Source organism: Peromyscus maniculatus, chromosome 6 (genome assembly GCF_049852395.1).
Source record: "Peromyscus maniculatus bairdii isolate BWxNUB_F1_BW_parent chromosome 6, HU_Pman_BW_mat_3.1, whole genome shotgun sequence".
NCBI classification, from domain to species: domain Eukaryota; kingdom Metazoa; phylum Chordata; class Mammalia; order Rodentia; family Cricetidae; genus Peromyscus; species Peromyscus maniculatus.
The window spans coordinates 9813078-9831055 of NC_134857.1; the positions used below are offsets into that span (position 1 = coordinate 9813078).

Genomic DNA, 17978 nt, shown 5'->3' on the forward strand with positions numbered 1-17978 from the left:
CACTAAAATTCAGAAATAGATGTTATGAACATGACTTAATTTTCCATACAGTTAAACTTTTTCATAACATAAAAATTTAATTTTTTTATTATCTGGATAGACTTTTTTTTCTTTTCTGAGAAGTTGTATTTCTATGTTCATAAGCATGAATGTTACACTTGGATTTTTGAATTCTTCAATTTAAAAAGATAAGCATCTATAATGATTGATTTAGTAACAGACTTCTTTGTAGTCTTTTACTACCAATTTTTGTGAGAGCAAAATTTCTGAGTTTCAAAAAGAATTCTTAATTGTTTGCATAATTGAAAAACAATACCAGGAAACCCAAAACTGTTACCTTTTGGTGCTGGTAACATGTGTAACTTAAGGCAAAAATACAATGCACTAGTAAACAGGCATCACTTACTGTAGATATAATTATTGTAGTTAATTCATTTTTAACCAAACTCTGAAACCAATTCTGAACGCAAAAAGAAAGACCACTCAGGTAAAACAAGGCAAAACAAGAGATTAAAAAAAATATATTAATGGTGTGGACAAAAGCAGCCAATTTTCAGATTCTAAGAGATCCACTATCACTCAGTGTTACATGTAAATAATTTTGTTACTGAGACATATTATATATTTTACATGTAACATCTAAATGAAGCAAAGTTCATATTTTTGAGGAATTTGAAATTTTACATGAACTATCAACAATCTCATGTTATGTATTAATTGTATCTAATGGGAAGTTAATGCTTAGTGACCAGATTAATTCTACTTGTGTGTAACATGGGTTACATTTAACTGTATATTATGCTATATACATCTTATGCAAAGATAAAATTTTAATTAATTTTTAATTAATTACATGTCATTAAATGCTTCTTTCCATCAGTTATTTAAGTTGAAGGAGATCACAGTAAGGAGAGCAGAGACACTCAAAAGCATTCTGAGAAAAGCTAATAGTCCTCAGAAGCCTCTCAAACCAGCTTCATTTTGTCAAGGCCTCTGTCCAACCAAATCTGCCATCAAAATAATGATATTTCCATTTGTACTTACAAAAGGTAAAATGTTCTTGCTCATTATCCTACAGAATAGAAGTTTTAAGAATCTTTCAGAACAGCTTTGCTGTTAGTCTGACAGGAGTGGATCACTTTAAAGTGCTATATTTGTACTATTGAGTTAGAAGATAAACTTCAATGTACAAGAGAAAACAAGAAAGAAAACAAACCATTTACTTTGTAAAAGATGAACAAGGCCTCATTGTTATGACTTTCCATTTATTTTCCATGGTCAAACACTGGAAGTTTTATTTATGCATAATAGACTGTACTTGGCATGTCTAAAAATGACAGAAGTGTGAATTATGAGTGACCTTCAACCTATTCAGGAAGTTCTAATAATTGAAATAATAGAGAAATGTACTCCCTGCAGAATCTATATGGAGAAGCAGCTTTCTCAGACTATTGCTGTGTTCTCTGTGCAAGTCTTAGCTGATTTCTCCCTCAACTCCCAGTGCTTGCCTTCAATGCTTGATTTTTTTTTCTGCAGCTTCATTCAAAGCACAATGAAGAAGCAGGAAAAGCTAAGTGGAACTTGCGTGTTTGGAAGTGCTAGAAGGGAAACTAAGTGACAGTGTACATGTCTGAGCAGAGTCAACACTTGATGTGAACACATCTGTCAGTCTTTGTACTGCAAAGACAGCATGAGTCCACAGACCAGATGTGTACAGTTGACCATCCCAGGAAACAGAGACTGGGCCCCTCATTTACCTCTAGCAATGTGGCAGACCCCAGCTTGGGAAAGCAATAATGATGTCAAGCTTTTAACCTCTGGACGAAAATCCTCATGTACATTCTAAGTCTAATTTTACCGAGAGGCAGAGAAATATATTCAGAAGACAGAGATAGATGGCCAGGAAATAAAGTCTTCCAACAGAAAGTTAGCTTTATCATGACTAAGCTTCCCCCAAGCCAAACGCCCTTTAGTTTCTCCAAACAGAAGGTATTCTCCAGCTTTACTTACAGTCACAAGCAAGAAAAAAAAATGAGAGGCTTGGGCTAGAGTGACACAGACTTATGTCCCCAAGCCTGCCTGGCATGTGTGAAGCTCTGAGGTCCATTCATGCACCAAAAATAAAGAATTGCATGAATAAATAAAACAATTGAGACAAAGTGGGGCCTGCCTCCTAAAAACAATTCAGTAGAAGACATTATCCAAGTTTTTTTCTTCCATACATTCTTAACTCATTATTAGTAATGTGAGAAAACAAATATAATTTACTGAATTAAAGGAAAGAGTTGACTTTGGTTCTAGTTTCTACAAGAAGAGAAGTGCTTGCCAGGTGGTGGTGGTGCACGCCTTTAACCCCAGCACTCGGGAGGCAGAGCCAGGCGGATCTCTGTGAGTTCGAGGCCAGCCTGGTCTACAGAGCGAGATCCAGGGGCACCAAAACTACACAGAGAAACCCTGTCTCAAAATAAATAAATAAATAAATAAATAAATAAATAAATAAATAAATAAATAAATAAATAAATAAATAAAAAGAGAGAGAGGTGCTGAAGGGTCAGTTAGTGTGTCTTGAGGCCTGTGTCCTCTGTCTAATAACCTCTCAGGATCTCCCTACAGGGCCCACAAGGAATGTCCACAAATCCTCTTTCCTTAAACTGGCCATTTTGTTTAATTCTATGGAAACTTTGTGATCATTCTAAGTGGTTTCTGAAGGTTTGTCAAAAGTGCCACCATCACATTACAAAGAAGCTAAAGATCATCTTTGGGTGATGATACACTGCCAAGTTGGAGGCTTTTCTTCTGCCCTTGACCATCCTTGGTGGCTCATGAAACATGCTGTTGAGTACCTTTCTGGCTTCATACCAGAAATAGCTAGAATCTCCTGAGCACATGGTGTTTTGAGCTCTTCCTGAATAAAAAATGATGTCTATGGGCAAACACTGATTATTGAAAATGTGCATGTGATATATCAGGTCACTGTTTTCAACTTAAATGTGAGTGTAATATTTAGGTCATGCTTTTCAAGGCACAGGGTCTGAGAATGTTAACTAAAAAAAAAAATCTGTATATGTTACACCACCAACATGTCCCAAGCATAATACATGGGGAAGGAAGGCGGGACTTCTTTTCTCATGCAAATATCAAACAGCAAACTATGTCTGAGGCAGTTTCATCATGGTGTAAAGGAAGCAACTTATCAGACAGATAGCATCCCCCAGAGTCAGCCTGAACACTGCATACAGAGCTGGTCCCTAGGTACTGCCAGCTGGCATTCATCTTAAAATAGCAGAGTATAACTTTGGTATAAAAGTAGGACTTGACTTAAAAGCAGAGCAAAGAAAATGCCCAAAGCCAATAATAACTTTAACATCAAAAGAAGGCATACAAAACACGAACAGAAATCCTTGTAAAGGAAGAGAAATTAACAAATTACCTGACAGTGAAGGCAAACATTTTTTACAAAGTGGGGCGAGGTTAAAGAGCTCCCCATTTTCTGTGCTCAGAGTTGATTTGCCTTGCTGTTTTTGCACCATATGTATTAAGTGAATGTTGAAGGAAAGTGGATTTTTCCCCTCCTCAGTAAAAGGCCAAAGAAAATAAGTTAATAATTGAGCCCATAATAAGCTTGCAATAACAACACTGTTCTGGTGTCACAGAGCTGATAGCATCACTCATATGAGCCTGAGCAGAGTGGAAGCGGGTGTGCCAAATCAACCATGATCGTCCTGGAAGCAGTTAAAAGTTTATAAGGTAAAGCACAAATGAGAACAATGCCCATTCCAACCGAAAACACTGCGGAGTCTTGCTGCCATTCATTAACCACTAGGGCGCTGGCAGGGTCCCCTAAGTGAATTCTGACTTCGTATTCTCTGTGGCGCATACGTTCTTCTCTATCTCGTTGCTTCAGAATGGACATCAGGCATTAGGTAATCTCTTATCGAAGTATTTCTTTTGATTCAGAGGCAACAGTAGACTTCCCTGGTTCTACTTACTAAATACCAGCTGTCAGGGGCCTGTTTAAAAATGAAAGTACTTATCACTTTGTGTAAATGACAAGATTAATAATGTCCTGGCTTTCTGAGGTCTTTCCTCCATTTAAAGACCATATGAGGGCAGGACAGGATTCAAATGACTGTGTTCCTTTCCATGATGCCGAGTATTAATACTCACACACACATCAATTATCCCACAAAATATACCAAGATCATTCCGATTACCATTATACAAAGATGGAATTGGTTTTCATCAAAGGTCAACCTACATGAACTGAGCTTAAACTCCCTCGTTACAATTAAGAGTTTTACTCTAAAGATGCTTTGGAGTAAAGACTATTCCATAAGTCCACAAAACTTGTGAATATAATCAATGATGTGAGCAAGCATTGCGTGAGGATCATAGACACCCTGTAGGTATGTTGGCCTTTGATTTGAGGTAATTAATATAGACAGGTAAGCTTAAGAGGGGCCAAAGGGAGATGCAAAAGTAGGGTCAGAGCAGTTCTAAAGAAATGTGCTACATCCACCAATCAAACTGGTTTATAAAAGGAAACAATATGTAAGACTTCAAAAGAAAGATATAAAAATAACAAGAAAATTTAAAAGCCTCAGCAAATCATTCAGATGTCTGGACTATTTGACTTTAAATATGTGGGGGTGGGTGTTTCTCGATAGAAATGAAGCCTCTGAATAGCTGATAAAGCTCATGCTTGGTCCCCTTGGGACAACTCCCAGTATCCAGCTTTCTGCCTTTGCTCCTGCCCTGCCCTACCACTCAGAACCAGTTGCTGCTCCTTGTAAGCCACCCAAGCTATCTAATGCATCTATGTATTGTCTGTTGCTAGGAATGAAAAATTCCCGGCTCGGTGCTGGGTGTCAGCAGTAAAGCTATGTAGTATTGAACACAAACTTTAAGGAATGTAGGGAAAGTAATCAAGACACCCAAGATCAGGAAGTTTGGGTGTTTGAATGGCTGTACTATGCTATGACTTGTCTGTGATTGGGGTCTCAGTCCTAGTGTCTTTGGCATGGCCTTCCTTTATAAAGATAAATTACTACAGTTAACTCAGTACTTTCAGTTGGGGAATACAACATCAGTCAGACTTGGAGCTACTTAGAAATTATGTTTCAGCAGCAATGCCAGCATGCCCAGAATTTCTGCCCCCTCCCAACATCACAGCAATAATTTTGAGAACATGAAATGAAAAAGACATCTAAAGTCATAAGACCTGAGTCTTTCTAGGCAATAGTGTCAAAAAAGAAAGCTACATTTTCAAAGCTCATTCTGGTATGAAATATCTGAAATAAAGTTACACAAACGCACACGCACTCGTGCACACACACACACACACACACACACACACACAAACAAACATGTATGCATGCACGCACACAGGCACGCACACGTGAAGCTGTTAAAAAGTTTAAATCAAGGAAAATCACCTGAGATAAAAGTGCTTATAGAAAAGTAGAAGGAAATGGTTCATTTCGTGATCCCTGTCTCTATTTTATGACATAAATCAGATTGTATTAGTTATTACTATTACTTAAAAAACAAAATCTACCAATCAAACAAGGCCAACGTGGGTTTTGTCCAGGACACATGTTTTGACAGCCCCTACTACCAAACTTCAGAATCTTAGCAAGCATAGTTATTATATTTTGTAGATTTTTCTCCTTCCACATTGTTATGAAGCTGATTTAAATTTATTAAACTTTAACTTAAACACTAGAAAGTTTTTGAATATATGTCTTCAGCAAAATAGACTATGATGCACACATTCGTCATTTGTTCAGGGTAATCATTGCTTTCTTTGTTTGCTGACTCAAACATCACCAGAACTAGGTCACAGCTAAAAGATTTACCTGAAATTATTTCTTTTCAGAACCTACCATATTACCTGTTATGCCATCAACATTCTGTTAATAGCTTAAAGTCCTTCTAAGAATCAGAGCAAAGAAGAGCATGTTTATGATTTATTCTAGAATACTACAGGTTTGTGCTGTACAGGTAAGCTGATGTCACTAATTTAACAATTACCCCTAATGCAGGGATTTTCTCAGTGTCTAGATAGTAAATGGAATCTCCAGTGATGGGTGTGTTTATAATAAGATGAGCTGTGCCTAGTTACCATTTGACAGATCCTGACATGGAAAAGAGGATAGAAAATCACATCTGGAGGGTCTCTGTTGTCAGCTCTGTATCTTTGCACCTGGTCCAACATTTACATTTCAAAGCTATCCAGAGATGCTCATCTAAATGGTCTTTCTGGAACTAAATATGAACTTACAGATGAATATGTTTATAACATACAGATACAGGCTATTAAGGTGTCTGTCTTCTTGTGTCCTGTTAACCGGGCTATAAGTATAATGCTTACTCTACAGAGACATACCTACCACAGACATCTTTTATCTTTGACTTTTTTCTCAAGTTTATAGATGAACCTACTTGACCACACAATATCAGTTTCAAAACTATGTTATTTGATATGCGTTCATTGTATTACCATCTTAAGTTTGGCTAGTGTAATATAGAAGTTTTGAATTAATATTTAAGGAAATGGTAAATACATATCTAATAATGGTGTTCTATGCCTTTCTAAATTCTTTTCTCTGTTTATTCAGTTAAATAATGAAGATTGTTAAAAAGATGGATATGTTTTCTCTGGAAACAATGCCTATAAAATGTGTACTTTCAACTAATTGGAAAAATTACAAATGCCAACTATAATGAGCAACCTGATTTACACACAATTAGAAACCACAGGATTGTCCCTCTAAATGCAACCAAGTTTTGCAAGAAGAGGTTTACTTGTTATAAAACATCAGAAATAAAAATTAAATGCAAAATTGGCCACAAGTGGCCTTGAATTAGCAGCAAGAATTATTGAATCATCTTTTCACTCATCATACAATAATTTTAGATAAATACTGATATATGTCTATTGCCAGTAAATATGAACAGCAAATAATCATTAAGATATAATTATATTATTTCATCTTGAAAGGGTCTTTTGAGGTCCCAGGGTTTCCTTGTTAGGAAGCATTACACAAACTGTTTACCCCATTATAAGGCCTATTCATTTCCCCCATCTATAACAGTAGATGCTCAAAAAATGTTTGCTGCTGCTGGAGACAATAACTCCTAGGACAGACTTGGGATATGTTCTGCTTGAAATCAATAGCTAATTTAATAATATTTTCATTTGTCAATAACACTTTGTTTTTTTTACAGCAAAGAGAAAACCCAATTGATTAGTTTATTATTTTTGATTATGCTAAAGATTTAAATGATTCCCATTTAAACATAATTTTACAACTTACTACCTTATGTTTAGTTTAGCCAGGAAAAAAAATGATTTGGGAGCTGGTGAAATGCCAAAGAATAATCTCCTAATGATGACTGGGAGTCTTAGGCTGATGGCACTGGCTTTATTTAACAGCTTTCAATTGGAACCATCAAATTTTAACTTTTCATTTTCTTGATGTAGTACATCTGCCAAGCAATCATTTCAACATGGTCTTGGAAACACATTTAAGTCATCATGGCATTAAAAGAAATATATGCCTGCGATACAATTAAATTTTAACCCAGTGGTGTTTGTAAGAAAAAAAAAAAGTCAACTGGATAAACTGCTCATTCTTTAGGCACTTTTAGACAATGTTGCAGGACTCATTCATTTTATTAAGCGCAAAATCAGCTCCATGATAATCCTGTGACCTTTATTTCATGGTCACTTTTCTTGACGTCAGTCTCACTTCTTAGTCTTCCATAAAGTCACAAAATGATCTCCAATAATGACTACTTCAAACTTTTACTTTACATAAAAGAAGAGTATTTTGATTAGTCGAAGAGTAAAAAATTCTCATTTTAATGTTGATTTAGGAAATTCAACATAATTATGCACTTTATAATGCATAATCAGACAAGCCTGCACCAAAGACATGCATAATATCTATCCACTCTTTTAAATAAAACTATATAACATTTCAAATATATCATTTGCAAATTTGGATAATTCTCAAATTGTCTATCGTTTGTATGAATGTACATATTAGGATGATAAAAGAAAAATGTAACAGTAAGTATCAAGTACCTACTTTCGAAGTCACTCAGTCACACTACAATAACTGAAGCATTGATAATAATGTTAAGACATCATGAACAGATCACCCAAAGAAAACATCAGTGAAAAAAGGCAATCCTAAAAATGTCTTAGTTCTGTATCTTGTGTTTGTATGTTAGCTTCTGCTATATTAACCATCAGGCTACATGGGTCTTTTGCAGCTCACTGTTATTTTTATTCTTTAGGCTTCACTGATATTTTAGTGTTCTCAAAGAAAGACAAGAAAATCTTTACAACGTACCTGATCATTTATCTGGCATGCAACAAGGTTGTGCTGATCATAGCAGCCAGCGAATCTGATGTACTTGAGCCAGCTTCCTACATCTGGTTGACTGGCATCTATGCAGAACTTCACATTGCAAAACTCATCTAAGATCTGGAAGGAAGAAGATGGGAACAATAAATTGCCATAGCGGCCCATTGCTCAAAGTAGTCAGTCCTTTGAAAATACTTCATGGAAATGCGTATTCTTCCTTTGAGTCTTTACAAGAAAAAGGTCAGAAAGCACACTTTTTTTTAAAGGAGACATAAGTTATGCTGCTTTTACAAAAGACATAAAGCAATTTTAACTTATCACAAAAACTGATTAATTATTTTCAAAACAAGCTTGCTTCTTTTTTATCCACAAGTAAACCCAATGACTTAATTTTATTCATTGTGTTTTTACAGAAAAGTCATATAGAACACCATGTGCAATATACTATTTCTAAACTAAACATTCAATATTTAGGTTTGGATAATTCAGCTGTCAATATTGTAGGTCTGCATAGCCTCATCTAGGTGAGGGCCTTTACATTTTTTTCATTTAAATTCAATTAAAAACTTTCATCTAAATAATATTAAATTTATTTTATTAGTTTGCATTTCCTCACCATAAAATTATACTCAGTTTAAAAAATTGTCTCTATATGCTTCTGACCAAGCTAAAAAAAACACAAATAAAAATTATATATATATATACATGTATATAAATGCAAAGTATGACAACCTAAGGTTTAGTTAACCCATGTCAATACATGTTTACATACTATGTCTGGTAAACAAAATAACAAGGTGGTTTGCAGGTAGGTACAAAATTATTAGATGTCATCACATGTTGCCAGAATTACCTTATGGCTGTGTTTTATCATTTTCTGAAGATTTGTGTTTGGCCTCTACTAAATGTTAATATTACTCAGGACACTTGCGAAATCTAAATTGAGATGGGAAGCTTTTAATTTTAAGGTTTCATACCCTCAGATCAAGCCTTTTCTGAGTCATTAACCTCAATAACTTGTTAAGCATCAATATTAAAAGCTATGGAGTCACTGACCTCATGTGAATAACTAGGGGCTGGCAATGCTATATCAATCAGTTAATGCAAATGGTGAGGGCGTCTTCTGCTCCAGACTAAACATATTCTAGGATGAGAATTAATGAATTAAATAGCCCTTGAACTCTGTTCCTACTATACCTGCCTGGAAATCAACATCAAACCCTTCCTATATGGACCAAAAACAGTTTTGCATAGAACTCCGATGATCACTCACTTGCAGATTCAAGTCATTAACTCACCATAAACTTCCAGAACTCACTTCTGAGCATGCCAGTCTAAAGCACTCTGAATAAGCCCTTGACCATGGGGCCATTGAAGGGCAGTAAGTCCTCCCAGGATTTAAAAAAGAAGAAATGGTAACCTAAAAGAAGGACAGTAATTGCTCCTTCCCCTCCCCTCCATCTTGCTACAGTAACAAAGAGTTAAATACCCTTTCTATGGAGGACAAATTTTAACAAATACATTGTTTATAAAATCACAAACTTTAAGGCACTTCTTCGACTCTCAAGTCTGAACAACTCCAATGGCATTGACATTTCTCCCCTTCCCAGACACGGAAAAGATAAATAATGTTTTAAAGTTTGTTTTTCTTTTTTAAGTGGGATTATATTTTGTCTGCTAATTTATTCTGATTTAGGGTGTGTTGTTTGTTTTCTTGACTAAGAAGAAAAGGGGTGGGGAGGCATGTCAACTGACACACCAGAGAAATATTTAATAAAGGAAATCGGGGAAGCCACTGAAATGCTACACTGGTCTCATTTCATCCTGCAGAAAGACGTGGAAAACTTTTTAATAAGTCAAGAAGCATCTACTCCCTCAGCTCCAGCAGAGGTAGAGAATTAAAGATTACATACAGTGCACATAAAATTATAGGTGTAATTTTATTCAGCGTTAATATCCCTGCCACTGCCTCTGTCAACAGCGAGACTAATTTTTTAAAATTCATTTTCAAAGAATGTCTTTTTTTTAACATAATGTTACACGATTATTCAAAGGTTTCACCAACATACTGAGCTCCTTACTCTCAGTATGCCTGCCCCAAGGCCGCCTAACTGTCTTCACCCCTGGCGACTTATTCACTTTTGATTTGCTACCAGGACTTCATTTGTGCCCAAATGTCTCAATCTCCTCGGAAATCTGGATACAATAAATAACGCATCTTCTCTCATCCCATCTAACACAGTCCTGTGTTTTCAAAAGCTGTTAAGCTTCAAAATTTAATAATTCCTTTAGGGAGACTTGAGAGAAAGGCCCTTTCAAATAAAAAAAGAAGAAGAAGAAAAGAAAGGAAAAAAAAATACCAACGAAAAGGGGGAAAAAATCCCAGCCTGCAGCCAAAGGGACCGAATGTGACTTTCTTGAGGTAGCACACACGCTGTTGGCTAGCGAAGCTGTTACTTGGCAAGGTGGGACTCCGCCGAAAGCCACTTCCAAAGTCGCTTGGCTGGTGCCAGGAATTCTGATTTTTGGCAACCCCACCTTCTGCGTCCCCGAACCTGACCGACAGACCGTGGGAGGGAGGGGAAGGAGGACGCGAGAGCCGAGAAGGGAGAAGGCGGCAGCCAGCCGGGCAGACCCACCCGAGGCGGCGGAGCCGGGCGAGCGGCGACGCTCCGGGGACAGGGGACCTCAAAGCAGACCCGGACGCAGACGCCGTCCCCAGCGACACCCTGCCCACAGCCAAGACTTTTTAAAGTGAGTTCGCTTACCTTCCGATTTCTACGGCCTCAACTCAGCAATCAAAAGCAATCACAGCAGAATTAAGCAAAATAAAATCAGCAGCACCCGGCACTCGTGTAGGAAAATCTTTTCAAAGAACACCCGGCAACGTTTGGAGACATTAAAAAATAAAAAAATAAAAGCCTCGTGTCTCGCCTTCCAAATGGGTGTCTGATAAGTTTGTCGTTCCCTGGGAGCTGTTCGCCGGGACCACGCGTTTCGGGTTTATTGTCCGCCAACAGTGTTTTAAGACCAGAAATGACCCGGGTTTGGTGTATTTGGTTTTTTACCCCCTTCCTAAAGGAGCTCGCAGCTATTCCTTCTGTTCTCACCACCTCCCTCTTTCCTCACTTTCTCTTGCTCTTATCAGCCCGATGTGTAATGAAAGTTATCTGAAACCTACTAAAACTTCTTCCACTCCTCTCTCCCAGCTCCAGGGGCAAGACCCGCAGAAGGAGAGCATGCGAAGGTGGGGGCCTGCCAGGCCAGGACGGCCCCCAGATCCTCCCAGAGCCCGCTCGGGTCCAGACCCTCACCCGCTCGTCCCCTTTAGCCACTCCGCGCCCAGCCGCAGGGTTTCTATTTCATGAACTGTCTCTTTAAAGGGGATCTGCTCGGCCATCCAGAAAGAAACCGGGGCGAGGGAGAAAGGGAGCTATCTCCAGAGTGGTCGGAAGCCAGACGACGGGCTCCTCTTTCAGTAAATTTTTAAAGTGACAGCAGCCTCCTCTGGCGGGAGAGGTCACAAAAAGGTCGCCAAGACCCAAGTCCTATAGGGACAGACTGATTATGGATGCACCATCCCCTGAAACATGTAGATTTCTGCGGATAAACAACCAATGGGGAGATTTCTCCACGCAGGATTTGTTTCCCCAAGGAAATCTCTTTGGTTTTGATGTCCTGAGCACGTGTGTGTGTGTGTGTGTGTGTGTGTGTGTGTGTGTGTGTGTGTGAGAGAGAGAGAGAGAGAGAGAGAGAGAGAGAGAGAGAGAGAGAGAGAGAGAGAGAGAGAGAGAGTTGGGTGGGGGATGGGAGGGATGGGGTGGGGTGGAGAATTGCTTTCAGGGGTGTGAGGGTGGCTCCCCAGGCAGCTGGTAGTTTGGAAGCGCTGGAGGGAGCCTGGGTAACTCTTGGATAAAGAGACACTGGCCCACACTAAAAGTCTCAAGACAGCAGCTTCAAGAGTGAAAGCTGACAGACATTTCAGTTTTCAGTTAAGCATATTTAAAATAATTTTTAATTTAATTTTGTACTTAAATTTATTCCCTTAGTTTTTATAGTCAGGTCAGCAGAAAAGTGCGCTACATTTTTATATCGTTTTTCCCCCCACATAAGAACAAAGCTTAAAATCTAAAATATGATTTGCATGTATCTCTTCCAAATAGAGTGCTATGGGATTAGTAGATTGAAGACTGCCCCACGAATTTTTGCTATTATTTTTGCTACACGACTGCTCCAAAGTAGAATTATACAAGCGCTTGCTTTTAGTGATTCATATTTTACACGTTAGATAACTTTTTAAGGTTGGACAGTTTCTATCAATACAATGCAGACATGACACTGGATGAGAGAATCTGGAGAATGGATGGCAAAATGTAAGAATCCACGTGTTTATTTGTAGACAAATTTGGGTAAATTTTGTTAAACCACAGTTTAATTGGAAATAAATGCTTGATGAGAAAACTCCATTAATAAAAGCAAATAGAAAAATTCAGCTCCCCCACCCACCAAGAAAGGAGCGGACACAGAGCTCCACCCTTGCTAGGCAAAAGATCTACCCCTGAGCTAAATCCCAAAGCCCGGAATCCAATTTATTCCCAACTCAACAATGGAGAGTTAAGTAAAGTGCTCAGGTCTAGGGGCAATTACCTAGGATAGGTGGAGCCAGCCGGCAGGCTTACAATGTGCTAACATTAAACTTTTATCTACACACCAGGTCTCACAAGTGCCACCCACTTTTTTGTTTTCCCCAAGTGCAAGTTAGTGTGAAAATCTAGATCTTTATTTTCCCCAAAATGCTGATCGAAAAACAAAAATAGTAACAGAAGACAAGGATGTGGGTGACAATAAATGACAAGAGGTGGTGACTAATTCATTTGGGTGGCCTGTTATCTGTGACATTGAACTGTTATTTCAGATAATGGCCATTGTTTGAGGGGAAAATCTCACAGCAGTGGTAGGTAAGACAGGAAAAAATCCTTTGTAAATAACCGAAGCGGTCAGATCTTCCCATAGAGCCTGGCCTGAGAACCTTGAGGAGCCCTGGCCTCCCTGCATTGATCGCCAGCCCTTCCTCAACTTGCCCATTGTTGGAGCTTTTTTTTTTTTTTTTTTTTTTTTTTTAATTTAGCCATAAATTGGACTAGCTGGAGCTATGAGCTGTTCTATTTTCTTCCTGTCAGGATGAGAGATTTGTTTTATGATGCATTGTGTATTAAATACAAGTAATCTGGGGAACTGATTGCTTCAGACACTTGGGCTTGATAAGGGGTCTGGGTGCTCAGTGCCCCAGACCATTCCTGACCTACCGCACCCTGCCCCGGCCCTGCAGCACCCACCGACTAAACCTTTTCAAAGCCTCTCTGAACAGCAGGAAACGTTGGCGATGAGACAAAGGTCCTGGGGAATCAGTGACAGGTCCTGACTAAATTCACATTCCAGGGGAAAAGCCTCCCTTTGAGTTTTTTCCCCTTGTATTAGCTTCTGATGTGGGAGGCAGGGCGATGGGTCTGGATGGGATCCTTGCAGGTACGGCAGGAGGCCGGTAGGTGGCGATGTATCCCGAAATAAAGCACGGCGCCTGCAGCCTCAGCAACCCAGGTGAACCCACCAAGCTCCAGCCTGCTAGTCGCATCCTCCAGGTCACAGGAGCACTGGCCCTGCAACACTGCCTGAATGGAGGATCTTCCTACTTCTGAAAGTCCCTTCTCCAAACACAACCTTAACTTCCTCCCTGAGACCATGCGAGATGTGTCTAGAGACGGAGAGGATTCATTCTAGCATCACCACTATTGTTTTAATATTTGTTTCATACTAAATAATATTAATATTGCTGTCGTCATTATCACTCTCGTACACTGAATAAACTGTAAGAATTTAAAGGTATCAATACAATGATCTGGGCAAAGAAGGCAAAACACTAGATTCATGATTAACCTCCCCCCCACCTTTCTTTTGCTTATAAAGAAATAACTTCACATTAGGATAGCCATCCTACCTTTTCTTGACATAACCCTGCAATAATGATGAGCCCCGCCCTCTAGCACGTTGCTCTTCCATTAGTAGATCTACCCCATCCGAGGAAACACAGGCCCAGACAAGGGTAGAGGGCCAGGGTTTTGCAAGGAGCTTGCTTTTTCCCCCATAAGCTCGCTTACAGTCGGGAGGTTTCTAAAACAATAAATAAATACAAGGAGCCAAATACCACCACCAACACCCCTTATTCCTTGGGATTTCTAGAGAAGTCTGCTTACAGTAGTTACCAGGTACAAATTAAGCCACTGCAAAAGCTGCTTTCTGCTCTGCAGTAATCAGGAACATGCGTGTTCTGCAGGGCTTAGCACCGCACTTGCAATGGGCTATTAAAAATAATGGTTTTACTATAATCTCAAACCAGCTTTAATTTGCAAGCATGTATCAGGACATATGATCTAAATATCAAGGGGATAGAATGAGGGGGAGCTTTGACAAATATATGGCTCTGGGAAAAAAGTAGTTCATCAGAAATGTTTTTTCTTTTTTTTTTAAAGAATCATACTTTTAAAATGCTTTTCAGTAGGAGTCACGACACACTTCTTTATCTTCTTAATTGTTGTTTACCAAGAAGACGACATTGGAAAGTCTGAGGTTTGAGCAGGAGCAGGCAGATTTTCTAGGAGTTATAAAGATTCCACTTTGGTTGATGGCAGGGCTGGGGTGGGAGAGGTTAATGTGTTTTCTTCCTGGTTTGAAAGCGTATAAACCCTCCTCGAGCCTTTTCCTTCCTCCCCAGGCTACAGGGATGGCAGAATCTTTAAAAAGCCCAAAGATTTCCAATAAGGCCATGGGTTCTGCCTTCATTGTAGAACTGTTTATTTAAAATAAGTCAATATATTAGTTAAAACAGTAATAAGTTAGTGCCCCAGTATTCAAGTGATCCCCACAGGACTGTAAACCTATGCCTCTTTTAAGCCCTAAACTTCATGGTTGTCCCAGAAGTAAGAGTCCAGCTAATGGAGACCCTATGGGCATGGTACATGCCAGCACATCATTAAAAGAAAGAAAAGCAGTCCCCCCAAAGCCAGATGAAATGACTGCACTGTCCACTTTTAATGGCTTCCTGTGGACAAACGGCCCTGTAACACTCTGCAGAGGACGGTATTTAAAAACAAGACAACTTGCTGGCAGTTTTCAATACCATAAAGTTAATAAAGTAGGTTCGCATTCACCCTGACATTATGTTTTGAGTTTATAGAGGAAGGCACTTTATAGCTTTAGCCCTAAGTACAGTCCTTTTAATTCTGCAGCTCTGGGTTCTTGGGGTGGCTAAGCAGCCACCGAACTCCAAGCTTGACTTTTTTTTCCTCCTAACACTGTGCAAATACAGGTTTGGGGGTTTCTCACATGCAGTCTCATTCACAGACTGCCCATGAAATCCTGCTTCATACAGTTCATGTCAGGAAGCATGAAATAATCTGAGAAATTGACGTTTGGCTGAACAATAACTGCTTGCTAATTAAATTAGCTTTGTGTATAGATATTGATGTGTGTTTAAAAGAAAATCAATGTTTCCTTTTCTATAGCACAGTGGTATGTGGGACACGGTCAGACTTGAGCTTAAGTGAGACACAGACAAGAATAATCTAAGTAGGACTTCAGGACTCCAGGGATGTCCCATTGGTCCCTATACAAATATATCACCCAATATCTCTCCCCTCTGAGTGCTCCAAGTTCTCACCACCCTCACTCTATTTAAATCTTTTCATTCAGTGAGAAGATTTGAGTAAAATATAATGCTCTGTGCAAAAACTAGATCAGAAAGCCATAGGATTGGCTGTGATAAATGCTCCATTTGATTTTAATTATTTATACTGCTTAATCAGGGAAGTATGTCACAAGCTTGAACTTGAAGTTGAATTCTGAGATGCTGGTAGGCAGACTTGCAAGTCTGCCCAGCCCAGTGCCAAGCTGTATGCACAAAGGTTCTGACCCCTATCATCACTGCTTGGGAGAGAGATACTGGGTCATTTCTGAGGAACACTTGCCTTTCTTCCTTTTTATTTATTTTTTTCTTTTCTTAAATCTATTGATGAAGTTCGGAAGGAAGGAAGGAAAGAAGGAAGGAAGGAAGGAAGGAAGGAAGGAAGGAAGGAAGGAAGGAAGAAAGAAAGAAAGAAAGAAAGAAAGAAAGAAAGAAAGAAAGAAAGAAAGAAAGAAAGAAAGAAAGAAAGAAAGAAAGGAAATTAAAGGGGAAAAAAGGTAAATAAAAAATTTCCCTTGGTCTGGAAATGGGCCCGACTGAAAGCATGTTAATCTCCGCCTCAGTAATTTGGTTCTCCAGGAGAAGACAGAAGCCCTGCTGCTGTGCCCTGCACTTCATAAATCACATCTTTATGTGGACAAGGTCAGGGCACCTAACAGCTCAGACGTGGGCCTTTGCAGTGGCTCCAGGATTCAGGCGTGTTTACTCTCCTGCTCGGCTCTCCGAGGAGTCGTCCAGCACGCTTCTAATTACTTTTGATTATTTTCATTTGCCGGGGTCAGTCTGGCTTGCCAGGACTGCAGGAGGGTTGATTTCCTGCACATCTTGATGTCTTTGTAGGACAGTACTGTGTGCGTTCAGAATTAGCACTCCGTTATTGTCCCTACAGCGTGAAGTCCTCCTTAACTCTGATGCAAAGTTACCCCTGAACTGGCCCCTAACTACCCTTCCTATTAATTAACCACACAGCCAAAGTCCCTATCTGGTCAGTTTTCTCCAAAGAGCCCCCGACTTTAACACCTGAGTATTTTTCTATGATATCTTGACAGAATGAAATCCATCTTTCTGCTTCGATTTTTAAGCATATTTAGTAATGAATAGCAACTATTTTGCAACTAAGATGAAATGCTTTGCTGAAACAACAGCTCAAGTGAATAAATTATTATACTCAAAGATTTATTTCCCAAACTCCAGCTGCCATATTTAACATATTTTTCGCTGGCTATTTTGATCTATTTCCTGAGCTATTGTGCGCAGTGGTTAAAACATATCAACAAAAGGCTTCATCTAAAATTTTCGTGAAAACTTTATGATAAACAATTTAATAAAATATAGCAAAATTGTAGTGGAGCACATAAATAGCCTTATTTTTCTCTTCTCTGTCTGTCTGGTGTGAATGCATTCAAGAAAATAACATGATGAACCAATATATATTCACTAAGACTAGGAAACAAAGATTTGCAACACATATGACACACACCTGTGTCAATAAGAAATAGGCATTTTTTATAGCACTCAGGACATTTTATGAGCATCTTCAATTTCTAGAGAATAACTAACCATGGCTATTCTCAAAAAGCCAAGTCTTTCCTTCTTTCTATTTTGGAGCAGAACTCAAGCAGCAAATGTGTTTGGAAGTAACCTCAACTCAGTAAGGATTTGATTTTTCATTATTTTATTCATTTTAATTAATTCAGCCTTTCAAGGCAGTGTTCAGCACAGTGTGCAGTAACTCCAGGGTTGATGCCTTCCCTTGGGCTGTAGAAACCCACTCAGAAGTGCTCTCGGCCTCCTGATCTTGTGGGGAAAGTGAGTTGGGAGGCATGCCTCGCCTCACTCCCCCTGTGCCCCTCTGGGTAAGG

General features: G+C 39.0%; 1 protein-coding gene across 13 annotated transcripts in view; it reads right to left on the reverse strand.

Annotated features, from left to right (window-relative positions):
• The window catches only part of Mecom (MDS1 and EVI1 complex locus), a 562596-nt gene that overhangs the window by 50360 nt on the left and 494258 nt on the right, over positions 1-17978 (reverse strand). For 11 of the 13 annotated variants that reach the window (XM_042278915.2, XM_042278917.2, XM_076573900.1 and 8 more), the window contains exon 3: positions 8364-8498. In XM_042278915.2, the coding sequence (XP_042134849.1) occupies positions 8364-8498 (135 nt within the window). Of the gene's footprint in view, positions 1-8363; positions 8499-11146; positions 11729-17978 lie in introns of those variants that run through there. The other 2 variants (XM_076573904.1, XM_076573902.1) reach the window with 2 other exon arrangements.